Raw genomic sequence first — 13,964 nt, forward strand, 5'->3', positions numbered from 1 at the left:
ATCCGCCTTGCGAACTCCACGACTACAATTTGTAAATTGCAATATGGTCCATCAGGTAATTAGTTGTAAACATAATTGGAGAATTTTTGTTATTTTTCGGTTATGCATTTCAAGTTCTTGTGCAAGTAATGTCCGCCTCTTCGAGTAGACCAGCTCATGAACTAGAAATGTTCTATCTGCCACAGGCATACTTTAAGAATTTTTGAAAGTGTTCACTGAAACACCCTGTATATATATATATATATATATATATATATATATATATATATATATGATTGTGGATATTAAATGCTGTATCCTGTACCATCATTGAATATATATATATATATATATATATATATGCTATATCGACATCCGACAACTAAACCATCCACCTATGGTTTAGTTGTCGTCGTTTTATATGATTGTCAGTAGCAAAAGTAAGGGCTTTCGTTCATATATATGCAGTAATAATTGCAAGGCATCCAGCTATCATGCAGCAATTTAAGAAGCAAATTAGGGACTGGACTACGCGAATCAGATGAAGTCCGTGGGGCTTACAGTATTATTGAGGAAGCGAAAGTAATGTTTGTTCCCTGATATTGGATTAGTTATCTAAAGTTAGCTAACATTTAAATTAGTCCTGTAATGCTCTTGATGCCATGTATGGAGTGCAAGTACCGTAACAGACCTGAAAATTGCCTCTGGTCCTGAGGGTATAATAAATAAATAGAAATAAAAATGATGCGTTTCGAGGAAGTTATACAGGGCATGCTTACCTTTCCCAGCGGAGGGAGAAAGCCAGCGAAATATGAAAAACACCACGTGACTGCACAGCTGCGATTCGGCTCGCAGCTCAGAGCACTGAATTTTTTTGATGCTGATAGGAAATAATCGCTGAGATCTGTTGGTGCTTCGCCTAAAGAACAGGCGTACTGTTGTCGTGACCGCTCGGCCCAATAACAGATGAACGGCTTGATTTCCCACTCAGTCTGGTTGATGGCGCTGCAATCCCGAGGGCGCTGTTGTGCAGTCGCGTAGTATTCTTCATGTCCTGCTGTTTTTGTCCCGAGAAAATTAAACATACGATGTGCACGTTTATAGAAACCGCTCATTTTGACATATATACTTAATTGTTACAGGCCCCTCATTTACACCTTTAGGATTAGAACAACGCTAATTGATAGCTAAATGCATTTATTAAACAAGTACATGCAATTACATTTGTAACAAAAAATATCCAACTGAATATAATATAGAAAAATTACTTGTGGTTTTTCAACGAGACTCTGAACTAAAATTTTCTGATTCGCGTGGAAACGTTTTTTTCCTGTATATCATGGTGCCCATGATAGAGCAGACAGTTATTGCTTAAAAAACTGCAATATTACATATAACTTGTATAACTGGTACGGCTGCTTCAATAATTGCAAATACAGGAAGTCTCCAACTCATTGCTGACACAGTTGTCGCACATTGATTGTTGTGTTATGAACGGTGCAACCGAGAAAAGACAGACCACCAAAGGTAACCTTTGTACTAAAGGGAATTTTGAGGGTATATATTGTGTTAGTATATTCTTACGGGGGAGGGGGGGGGAGGGCGAGCTAGAGGTGAAGTCAGCTCACCGGTTTTCTACAATGGGCTCCGCAGGACGCAAGACAGCCAAAAAGTGTGTCGCGCGCATGGAGCAGAGACTTCAGGAGGCCATCGAGACGTTCAAGAAATATCTCGAAGGCACTGGCCTCGAACTCTTCCTCTATTGAACCACGCTCAAAGGGAGACCACCCAAGGGTTACAACTGCGACCGAGCCTTCGAACAAATCAAATTTGCATCAAAATCGGCAGGAGTATCCCCATAGTGGAACAGATCAGAGTCCTAGGACTCATCAAATCCAAGGGCACTAACGGAGAAACCGTCAGGAAGCTAGTAACCAAAGTTACCAACACAAACAAAATAAGGCTAATCAAGAGAGTCACAAGCACCAGGGAATGAAGGAGGCCAACGTCGTCAGGTCCATTTCTGAGCCATAAGTCACATTATATACGTGGCGGCATGCCTCAATTGGTGTTCAGCCGAAAAAGCCAAGATCAACGCACTTACACGAAAGGTATACAAGCAAGCTGTAGGCCTTCTTATTTCTGGGGTTTTACGTGCCCAAATGAGTTCTGATTATGAGGCACGCCGTAGTTGAGGGCTCCGGTACAATTTTGACCACCTGTGGTTCTTTAACGTGCACTACAACGCAAGCACATGGGGGTTTTTGCATTTCGCCACCATCGAAATGTGGCCGCCGCGGCCGGAATTCGATCCCGCGACCTCGTGCTCAGCAGCGCAATGCCTTAGCTAACTGAGCCGCCACGGCGGGTCTCTAGGCCTTCCAGATAGCACCAGCACCGAGCGACTACTTCAACTCGGCAGACACAACACGTTAGAGGAGCTGATAGAGGCGCTACAGATTGCTTTTTTCGAGAGACTAGCCAGTTTGCGCACGGGCAGGAGTGTCCTCGGCAAGTTAGGGATAAACTTACATCATCAGCAAGGATGTAAAGTGTGGGTTTCCAAGGTAATAAGAGAAAAGATTGAGGTCCCCAATCTACCCAAGAACATGCACCCCGAACATTATCAGGGTAGTAGAGAAATCAGAGCTAAAGCTCTACTCAAGGCATACGGTAGAGACAAGTAGGCGTTGTTCGTGGACGCAGCGGAGTACCCGAGTCACGAATCCTACTTCGCGGTAGTAATAAACTCCGACCACGAGTGAATAAGCGCTTGCTCGATACGCTCTAATAATACTGAAATCGCCGAAGTGGCTATCGCTTAGGCGATAATTTCCCCCAAATGTAGATATGTCATCAACGACTCGCAGTCGGCCATCAGGAACTACGCGCAAGGAAGAGTGTCGCCCGAGACCGCTAACATACTTCATGGCAAAGCCCGGCTCTTATCGTTAGAGGAATGCGAAGACAGATACCTAATTTGCGTAGCCATGATCATCATCACCAGCCTATATTTATGTCCACTGCAGGACGAAGGCCTCTCCCTGCAATCTCCAATTACCCCTGTCTTGCGCTAGCGTATTCCAACTGGCGCCTCATATGTCGAATGATTTGTGCAAAGCTGTCCAGCTTTTTTCTCAATGCAGAGATATGCTTCGACCAAGATAAGTGACGGTCGATGGTGACTCCGAGAAACTTGTAGTGGGTTCCCGAAGGCATAATCTTGCCAGCAATCAAGACTTGGTAGCAGGGCATTGAATTCCGTGTAAATGCCTTGACTACACTCTGTCGGTGGGAGCTGAAGTCCATGACTATTTAGGGATTGTGACGTTATTGACACTGCACGATGTAGCTTTGTTTGTACTTATAAGCGCGTGTAGGCATGTGCATGTACACGCAGACGCGCGGGGCCCGCCAGCGTCGAGACTTGCGCGTGTACACTGTAACGTCGCGATTTTGGCGATGGCCGCGGCAATAGCATCAGGAACAGGACAAGACAAGCACAGTAGAGTGCAACCTCATCGCAGCGATAAGAACCACGAAATAGTGCTGGCGCAGATCGCAGCGGGAACCAGAAGCCCCGTTCGAACGCGTTGACGTCTCGGCTCAATGCTGCATGCCCTCGTTGTCCAGACTTGTCAGGAGCGAGTTAATGTAAACGTGGTCACGTAGGGCCCGGTCAGCCCAAATTCTGACATGACAAGCTCGCGTCAAGTTCATGTAAACGTAGCCTTCGACGTACTAGTCGTGCAGTGGTCAGTGTGGTTACGCATGACTCACACCTGCACAATGCACAAAATAATATGAAGGTTCACGAGGTCACCGTGAACGAAATGTTGCGTTTTAGTATAGTTTCGAGCAGTTGCGGTAGCAGAACGTGGAGTTCACTCTACGCCAAAGAAAACAAATAAGCGCAGTGTGGATCTCGTCGCTGTGAGCGCGGCTATGTTTAGCAAGCGCACTTTGATTTTTAACGACGCATATGTTTTTGCATCGAATATACTGAATAATATTTTTCGAAAGAAGCGTAAGGTATAATATCTACGAGCGTAGTTAGAAGTTACGTTCTTGTACTTGTAAAAAAGGAAAACAGCAATGAATGCGCCTTTGTCAGCTTCTTTCAAAAATTCATTATTGTCCGTGTGATACGACCACAACTGCCTTCAGGCCGACCTCCGTAAGGAAGTCTCGCGCTCCCTTATCCTAAAAGATTTTGTGGGTTCCCGTGTGACACGGGTATTAGCGAGCTGCGCCATGAATGCACGGGGTATGGTCCACTCTTCAATGAGCCTCTCGCCAATTTGGGTGACCGAGTACGTGCCACTGCGTGTGCGGTACGCGAGGGAACAATTCTCAGAGTATTGGTGAAAAAAAAAAACAGGGAAGAGATTGATACAACCTCCTTTGACCTCTTAGAGCCATGGGTGGCGGTACAAGGTTTACTTTCGCGCCTTCCAATTACGGAAAAAAGAATAATGAAATGGATGCAAATCTACTAGATAAAAACCATGTATAGCATACCTGATTAAACCAGGCTGGCTAGATGACTATTTGTCGCCGCCCCGTTTCAAAGGCGATGCCACTAAATCAACATTAAAGCGCGAAAGAGATTTCCCGCTGAAAGACATGCCTCATACATACGTCGTTTTGACGGTGGCAACATGTTTTTCGACTATATGGATTCAATGCAAACATATCACCACCGACATTCATCGTGATATAGGTGCTGCCACATTTTTCGAATATATTGATTGATTTAACCGCCCTCTACGTGTGGTACGTTCTTTAACACGCGATAACACCTACCTTCTCCTTGGGAACACCTTTGGCTCGACATTTCTCCGCCACTTCTTCCAAAGCGAGCATATTTCTCGCTGTTAAGGAAAGCCAGCAACCTAATGAAGCAAATCGAAGAGCCGTTCCTTCTCCAATTCCGGATGACGCGCCTGTATGAGAAAAAATCGCGTGCATTAGTAGATACCATTTTATATGGCATAACATCTTTAGTTTTAAGGGTATGGTTCAGCGTTAAATTGTACATGCACTATAATGTGGTTCCATACTGCATTGTATGAACTATTGTTGTGTGTATTATTGTATAGAACCATATTGTTTTGTACTAAGTAGCAGATGAATTGCAGAGAACTAGTCTATTTTAGGTTCTGGCTGTATACTGCACAGTCATCTGCTACTTTCCAAACTAAGAAAATCTATGAGGAACTTCGATAGAAAAATATAATTTACAAAGATGTAACAGTTGCTTTGAAACTTCCAAGAGAGCCATGCTTTCCGAGCCAAATATTAACAAGAAATCATTTCGCTTTTTAGTAACATATATGAGAGTGGATGTTGTTGGTCCTTCTAATCATCTTATGCAAGTTTTATTTTGTCGTGCTGTCCATTTATCACTCCTTGCATTGCTGTGCTATAAATCTCTCGCCGTCACCACATTTGGACGGTGAGGAAATGCAGAAACGCTTTTGTACCGAGATTCGTCGGGGCAGCGAGAAACCCCAACTGGTAAAACGTTTTAACGCTACAGCGTGAAAGGCCTCGGGTAACAGAAAATGTGGCGTTGCCGGCGATGTCCGCTAGAGAAATATCCCGAACGACGCAGGCCCTCCGCGTAGCGCAGATGCGTTATTAAACTAATTAAATTTCTCAAATTAAAATGCGTTACCAAATTCGTAAGCTACGACTTACCCACAACCTACAGACATGATATCGTCGGACTGTAATTTAATTATATGGGAAGACATAATTATGTGACGTAGAAACTCAAACCCCTTTTTCAAGTGCAGCTTGAGGTCTGTCTTAAAAGGAGCGGCGCGCGCCGCTCGGTTCCTTGCAACACCACCCCGGTGGCGTTCGCATCCGCGGCTGCGGCGGGGCCCACCGTATGAAGAAAAAAGAACCAGAAAGCTCACCTTCGTGCATAGCGTTCGCCGCCAGCGTTTCAAGGTAAACATTACGGTTACATAAGCTGCAGTTGCCGGGAAGCGTGAGCAGCAGTCAGGGATAATTGAATAATCTTTCGTTCCACACCTAAAGCCGAAGCTTAAGCGTCCTCGAAGTTTTCTTACCATGCTCCACTACCGCGTTCTGCCAAAATCAGCGATCTTTTCAGCACATGAAACGCAATTATTTTAGAGGCCAGCGCTTCGGCGCCCGTTCCTGCGGCATGCGTCGGCGTCACCGAGCGAACGAGCACAGGAAAAGATGAAAGCTAACACAGACCGCAGCGGGGGATGAAAGACGCGAGGAGGAAAGCGGAGAGGAGGGTGCAACGGAAACATCAGGCGTAAAGCGGAGAAGGGTATGCCGAAAACGTGACAAGAAAAGTGCAGTGCGGCGTCGATGGCTATGAGATGGCGCCACAGTATCGCGCGTCGTCTGGGAGGTGTGTCGGCGGCGGCTGCTCTGCATCGTGCCCACACGTCACCCACCCGCTGGCTCTCACGATCTCAAGTTTAGCGAGGCAGTCGCGCCACACTCGGTCCATTTGGAACGTGTTGCACGAGACAGGTTCTCTACGCCAGCCAGTGTATCGCGACATGCACACACGCATAGAGCTGCGCTCAAATTTCGCATTAGGGAGTATCGTAAACGTCGGCGAATTTTTTTACGTCCTCTCTGTAACAAGTGTATGACGTAATAGTTCAGCGGAAATCTGCTAGGTGGAGATAACTAATTCAAGGGAAACAATAAACAAGAAGAAACAAGTTTCTCTTTAATTACTTATCTCAACCTAGCGGATTGCCCCTGAACTATTACGTCATACACTTGCCTTTGCTTCGAATTGTCGACAAATTCGACTTCGCCCTGCCATCTGCTAGCCGCCTGGTTAGCTCAGATGGTAGAGCGGCTGCCCCGGAAAGGCAGTGGTCCCGGGTTCGAGTCCCGGACCAGGACGAATTTTTCTTCTACTGCGAGGCTTTCCTTCGAGGAACCCGGTTGGGTTTCAGTTGTAGCAAATTGCTACATTTGGGTGGGTGTCTCAGCTTCCCTTTAATCTCTGTAACAAATGTGCTAATTTTACAACATTGAACAGAAAGTATTCTTACCCGTAATCAGTGCCACTTTTCTGTTCATATTCAGCATGTCGACAACGAGAACCTGCTAGAATGCGAAAGGCACGCTAAAGCAACAATTTAAATAGTTGTCGCATGCACCACCCATACGTCAAATGGGGACAGTTGAGAGCAGGTGTGCGGGCCGCTCGCGAGGCAGAGCGCACATCTGCCGCGAATTTTAACTTACATCCTTGCCGCTTGTTTTATGGGGAAGGTTGACATCAAGCTCATTTTGTATTTTCAGTTTCCAAGTAGAGAGAGAGAGAGAGAGACAAAACTTTATTTTGATGACGCACGGAGAAGCGTCGATCGCCGTGGTGGGTGGAGCCTTCAGTCCAGGGCCCCAGCGGCGGTGGCAGCACTTTCGGCTCTGGCGATAAGCTTTCGCTGATCCTCCAGTGCCGAGCTGGTCAGCACCATCTCCCACTGCTCGTGCGTTGCGTTTCGATTTGGGGAGTTATTGGGGATATTTTGGCATGCCCATGTGGTGTGGTAGAGGGTAGCTCGCTCTGTACAGAAAGGACAAAGGGGCTGATAAAGGGTGGGGTACATCGCGTGAAGGAGCGTGAGGTGAGGATAGGTGTTGGTCTGGAGTTGCCTCCAGGTCGTGGCTTCAGCTCTGGTGAGGGATGGGTGGGGTGGCGGCATCGTTCTTCTCGAAAGGCGGTAGTGCTGCAGTATATCGTAGTAAGTTTGTAGTGTGTCTGGACTTGGGTCTTCTGGCGTCTCTTGCAGTGCCCGGTTGCAGTGACCTCGGGCTATCGTGTGTGCACGATGGTTTCCGCTGGCGCCTTCATGTCCCGGTGTCCAAATTATCGTGGTGCGGGGTATTTCGTTGAGGCGATGTAGAATATCGCATGCGATTTTATGTAGATGGCCGTTCGCGTAGGCTCGACATGCTGATTGACAGTCTGTGAGAATATATAGTTCTTCGTTTTGTCTCGATGCCGAGATGCCGAGGGCAATAGCGGCATCTTCGGCTGCGGCGACGTTCTGCGTACGAACGGAGGCGGATACCAGTTCTTGCTGTCTGTGTCCAGCCACCCTGATTACCATGCCCTCTCCATTCGGGTACATGGCCGCATCTGTCCAGCGAGCAGTGGAGAGAGTGCCGTATCTCTTTTCCATTGTTATCGCTCGTGCTTTTCTCCTGCCCAAGTGATATTCCGGGTGCATGTTACGCAGAACAGGCGCCACCATTATTTGCTCGTGTAGGGTCTTGCGGAGTACTTCTTGATTGTTGGTTGTCGCCACGGGGTATTGCAACCTTCGAAGTGTTGCTCTGCCTGTTCTAGTGAGGTTGAGGCGCGTGATTTGCGCATGTCGGTGTGCTTCAATTAGTTCTTCTAAGGTGTTGTGGATGCCCAGGGATAGAAGTTTCGTTGTTCCGGTGCCTGGAGGAAGGCCGAGGGCTTGTTTGTACGCTTTCCGCAGTAACACATTTATTTGGTCTTTTTCTGTTGATGTTAAGTTCAAATAAGGTGTCGCGTACGTGACTCTACTGACGATAAGGGCCTGAGTCAAGCGTAATAAGTCTTCTTCCTTCATGCCATGTCTCCGACTGGCAACTCTATTAATCATGCGAGCTACGCTGTAGGCAGTTTGTTTCAGTGCGTTTGCAGTGTGGTTATTGCGACCACTATTTTGCATGGAGACACCTAATATGCGGAGTGTTTGGACTCTGGGTATAGATTTTTGGTTTAGGTGTATTTCTATGGCCTCTCTCTCTGTGCTTTTTCTTCTTGATTTCTTTTTGAGAACGAGGAGCTCGGATTTTTCTGGGGAGCATTCCAGGTTGCACTCTTTGGCGTATTCGGTGACAGCGTCTGCCGCCGCTTGCAGGGCGTCCTGCTGTTCTCCATCCGAGCCTCGAGTTGTCCAAATGGTAATGTCATCCGCATATACTGCGTGACGAAGGTGCGGAATCTTCTCTAGATGCTCTGGGAGGTTTTTCATGGCGACGTTGAAGAGAAAAGGTGATAAGACTGATCCCTGAGGAGTGCCTCTATTTGGAACCTTTTTCTCTTTTGTTCTGAGGGTATCCACGCCTACCGTTGCCGTGAGGTCCGTTAAGAATGCTCGAATGTAGTTATAGATTCGTTCGCCGCAATTGAGTTGCGATAAGTTTTTTAGGATGGCCTCATGAGCTACGTTATCAAATGCGCCTTTAAGACCCAGTGCGAGTATGCATTTTACATGTGTGGTGACATGGTCCAGTACTTCTTCCTTCAATTGGAGTAGTATGTCTTGAGTTGACAAATGTGGCCTGAAGCCGTACATCGTGTCAGGAAAGAAACCCGTGTCATCCACGTGAGGCTTCAGGCGATTGAGCACAGCGTTTTCGAAAGCTTCCCCAGGCACGACGTCAGGGATATGGGTCGCATGTTGGTGAGACCTGGAGGCTTGCCCGGTTTCGGTATGAGTACTATGTGCGCGTGTTTCCATTCATTTGGTAGTGTTCCCGCTTCCCAATGGGTATTAAAGAAAGTCGGTAGGGCTTCTATTGAGTTGTCGTCCAGGTTTCTCAGCATTTTTTTGTGAGCCCATCTTGTCCGGGTGTTGTGTTTCGAGTTAGGGAGTGAAGCGCTGTCCAGACTTCCGTGATTTCAAATGGGCGATATAGGTCTTCATTTGGCTTTCCAAGTAGAGACACATGCCCATAATTCGACACCACACAACCACTGGATTCAGTCTTATCCGGTCTACGGATGTTGATCCTCTGCTTCAAAAGGAATGGCCAACGACAAAAGGAGTGTCTACAAGCCCTTTCTACCAGATTGTCATAGAGCTGACCAAGTTTATCGTAAAAACTAAAAGTGAGCAAATAAGCAGTTCTCATTTCTGGCAACCAACAACGAACAATAGAAAAACTGGTTAAGCTACAGATATTTGGCGCGTCCAAATTAGTTGTAGAGAGCGTACGTCTTTTTTTAAAACTTGATAGTTTCGTTCGCCCAATTTTTAAAGAATCTGGCACATATATGGTTGGGATTGTACTGTGATGTGTAATAAATAAAGTTAGTCTGGCGTGAAGGTCCTGCATCACCTGGTTTATAAACCTGTGATAGCGGCTTCGTTTCAATGTTGCACTCTCGATGCTTCAGTTTCCTGAAATTCACGATATTGGCAGCATAAGCGAGCGAATTCCCCTTCGTGTAGCCGCTCGCTTCAACGCGAACTAGGCGCACGAGAACACAGCGCATGTGAAGCCATCAGCTATGCCGTCTCGGTTAGCCTTCTAACTCGCCGCAGATTTCCTCCAAAATAGGACGCGCGCGGCCGCGCTACGACATCCCATGCGCAGCCATGGCTGGAGCAAAAGCGAAGACGTGCGCGATCCTGGCCCCCTTCCATTCCTCGCCCCACTTAGCGAGCACACATCTCCTCCCCGCTTACCCCTTGCGAGCGCTACAAGGCGGTGCACACCTCTTCGCCTTCGTCCCTTGTGCGCGCGAGTAGACGCTGCCACATCAACCACCATATTTCTCGACACGCTCTCACATGATTTCCCTCACACCTACAGCATACGACGCACAGCTTTAATGTTATCGCGGGTGGACCCCTCATTGGACCTCTCATGTAAATAAATTGCATTCTAGCATTTCTAGGTCTAACTACATGCCCTCTAAAATCCGGCATCTGGTTCCGACTTGGTTAAAACGTCAGTTGTATTATTCACTCATTCATTCTCATCTATACTACTGCTTACTGATCTGGGGCACCACAGGCAAAACAAACTTAGGCAGGCTAACCGCCTTTCAAAAACAAGCTGTCCGCCACAGAGAAAACCTCGGATGGCTCGATCACACATCAGAGTTCTTCTTAAAAATGAAATATTTAAGTCGATCAGCTATACAACATCAAGCTAGCTACAAACATAAACGGTGAAATACAGAAAAATGAGTCTGCATTTGTAGATACATATTTACCTAATAGCAAGCAATACAAACTAAGATATGGTCACTTTCAAGTTCCACTCTGTAGAACCAAATATGGAACTAAACAACTGAAGTACCCAAATACCAACTTTTTTAAATACAAATCCGCAAGTTCTAATAATGCGAAGGAATGTATGTCAACGTCTCGTTTTAAAAATATTGTTAAATCCTTTCTGTTGTCCTGTACACCTCCATAAAATATCTATGACCTCAAGCGCCAGGTTATAACGATGCATAAAAAAATGTGAGTGTTTTACTAACTATCGCTATTTTTTGCAGTACCAAAGCTTATTTCCCGTAAGATGTTTTCGCTATCTACTGTTTAATTTCTGGTAGAATGTTCATGCCATTGTTGAACTATGCATGGGTGGTAGGGCCATTGTCAGGCAGTCTCTTCTGCATTTAGCCGTACCTTCCCCTGACCTGTATTGTGTCGGAAACAATAAAATGAAATGAAATGAAATGAAAGCGTGCGAGGGTGAACTGGCAACCGCAGCCTACTCTAGCGCACGCGAGAGAGGAAGGTGGCCGGAAGCGCGTGTGGTCGTCCTTCGCGCGCGAGGAATGGGGAGGAGGCGACGAAGAATGGGGGGGTTCTGCTCTTGCGACTGCTTCTCGCGCCTATCTTGAAAGCGATCTGCGATGTGGCTGAAGTTTGCGCCCATGGGGTCTCAACTTCAAAGCGATTGGCGATAGGTACAAAATGCATGCGCCGAGTGCCGGTAGCTTCATGTGCGCTGTGCTTTCGGCGTTTAGTTCGCAATGAAGCGAGAGCGAGCGCGAAGGTCAATTTGCTCGCTGCCGCTGGCGCGCTTTCTCACTCCAGCATGTTCACGAGTTTCCGCGGTCATCGAGCGAGATGGGTTCATGTTTACCTGTGCGCGCGTGACATCGTGCTTGTTTTTTTAGTTAGTAAGCAAATATTTACAACTTTATACGGCCGATGAAACTAGTATCCTTATTTCGTATTGCTTGTCTACTAATTTGCTATCGTAATCGGTGCTTCGCCGTTCGGGCGAAAGTGTGACTTTCTTTTGTTATGAAGGAAGATGTATGTGTGCTGTTTTCTTCGTATGTATTGCTCGTTGACCTGTGATTGCTTATGTTCACCTGGTGCTCATGTCATTGTAAATAGTTCATGCCTTACATTATTTCCTTCATTATAATAAATATGATGAAAAAGCACTGTGGCATCGGGGAAGCGTGCTTCTCTCGCAACCCGGAGGCGCGGGATCCATTCCCCCCTAGACCGAGATGTAGAATTTCTGTTCGAAGCCATTAATTTACTTTGTTCACAAGAACCTCCCTGAGAAACGTCAATTCGAAAATTTTGTGACCTGTTCTTACTCTTTGCGCCGTCGGCCATTTTGGTAGCATTTTTCGGAAACGCCAGCGTATTTTCGCGTAATGGGGCAATGCGTTAAGCACCTTTGTGTCATCGGAGTCAAGGTACCCCTGCATACGCGAGAGCTCGGCAAAGCACAATGTACTCCCATGATCGCTCCTGCCCAGTGCCTGCGTCTGCTGCCTTCCTATATGATTAATTTTTCCCCGCTGATCACTCTCTTTCGGAATGTAATTACTCCGTGTTTTCGTACACGCGGACTGTCGGCTCCCTAGTACCGCCAGGTCACGAACACTGAAGTTCCAGCGATTGCCATAGAGGGCGAAAAATCAACCGCGGCGCGTTGCAGCATGAAGCGCGTAAGTAGATGTACTTGTAATTTGGTCGTATACTTCAAGTCGTATTGCTTCTGCTAGAGGCGCTCAACGCGGCTAAACATTTGATATATAAATGTACATATAATAACCGACAGGCACAGTTTACATGTCAACTTTAACAAATTAATTGTACCATCGTTTTTATTGGACTTATGATATTAAGGTTTTACCTTTATTACTTCAATAAAGCTTTGAGACCACACTCCCGTGCAATAAGCAGCAGCCCACTAGTATTGATTGCAGTCCAGGTCGTTAATCGATTCAAATTTTACGGCTGTAATACTTGTGAATATTAGCTTTGACACCATCATGCATGTTCGTTTTATAGCAGTTCTCTTTTGATAACCATAATTTCTCAGCCAATTTATGCACAAACATTAGAGAGCCGTAAGCAAGTGAACGTGTTTTAAAGAGGTTGAATTTTACCAGCTGCTGCGTTTGGTGCGCTGGCATAAAGGCTGCACGGCTTCGATTGTTAGTGACCTGCGGCGTCTGGCCGCGCTTGTAAAGTTAGCGGTCCGAGCGGCCGCGAAGGTTCTATGGCTTGCGCTGTTCGAGGTGCCTGGAGGAAGAGAGGTCCAAAGTGACGTCCGAGAGAAGAGAAAACATAATTTATTTACATATATACATGATGGTTCACTCTAAAAAAAAGGTCAAAAGTGAGTCACAACAACGTGACTCTCTTTTTCTGTGCTAAGACCCCTTTTTGCGTGAGTAGAGTCACAAGATAATGGTCAGCCATCTGCATGAGTCAACTGACTCCCAATGGTTTGCAGAGAAGATAGTTAACGGCCTATTATTTAGGCGGTTCTTTTTTGCGGACGACAAGGTCTGGCTCTCCGTGACCATAGGGACAGTGGTCCTATGGATTTAAGGAAATCCCCTCTGAAAATATTCGTATTTTCAAAGCGCTTCTTCATTTGCGAGCTCATGGTGGAGATACATATATGAAGAACCATTTGGATGTTGCCCCAATAATACCTCGCATTTAAGCCCAGATGTAAAAAACCAAATTATAGAAATTTGTGGTGAAATTATCAAAGAAATCCTAGATGCAAAAGTAAATGGTGCTGGCTGCTTCTCCATATTTGCTGACGAAACGACGCATATTGCCGGTATCCAACAGTTTACTGTTTGTGCAAGGTACCTAAACAAGGATGCCAACGACATCGAAGGAGTACTTTTAGGTTTTAGCACCGGAATAGATGCCCTCTCTCATTGCGACTGCAGGTTCTATGTAAATGTGTAGAAA

At 46.3% G+C, this 13,964-nt stretch overlaps 1 protein-coding gene and 1 non-coding gene across 5 annotated transcripts in view; one reads left to right on the top strand and one right to left on the bottom strand.

Moving 5' to 3' along the window:
- The window catches only part of LOC119458471 (3-oxoacyl-[acyl-carrier-protein] reductase FabG), a 463,543-nt gene that overhangs the window by 60,334 nt on the left and 389,245 nt on the right, over window positions 1–13,964 (bottom strand). For 2 of the 4 annotated variants that reach the window (XM_049671239.1, XM_037720312.2), the window contains exons 1-2: window positions 7,044–7,185; window positions 4,786–4,925 (exon numbers count right to left, since the gene is read on the bottom strand). The exons of 1 other annotated variant lie outside the window; for it this stretch is intronic. In XM_049671239.1, coding sequence (XP_049527196.1) covers window positions 4,786–4,925; window positions 7,044–7,080 — 177 coding nt within the window. In that variant the 5' untranslated portion in view covers window positions 7,081–7,185. Of the gene's footprint in view, window positions 1–4,785; window positions 4,926–7,043; window positions 7,186–13,964 lie in introns of those variants that run through there. One more of the 4 variants, XM_049671240.1, reaches the window with a different exon arrangement.
- Trnas-gga (transfer RNA serine (anticodon GGA)) lies at window positions 6,818–6,892 on the top strand. Its single transcript has one exon. It is a non-coding gene; the product is annotated as a tRNA-Ser (tRNA).

The sequence above is a fragment of the Dermacentor silvarum genome, chromosome 7, assembly GCF_013339745.2.
Source record: "Dermacentor silvarum isolate Dsil-2018 chromosome 7, BIME_Dsil_1.4, whole genome shotgun sequence".
NCBI lineage: Eukaryota > Metazoa > Arthropoda > Arachnida > Ixodida > Ixodidae > Dermacentor > Dermacentor silvarum.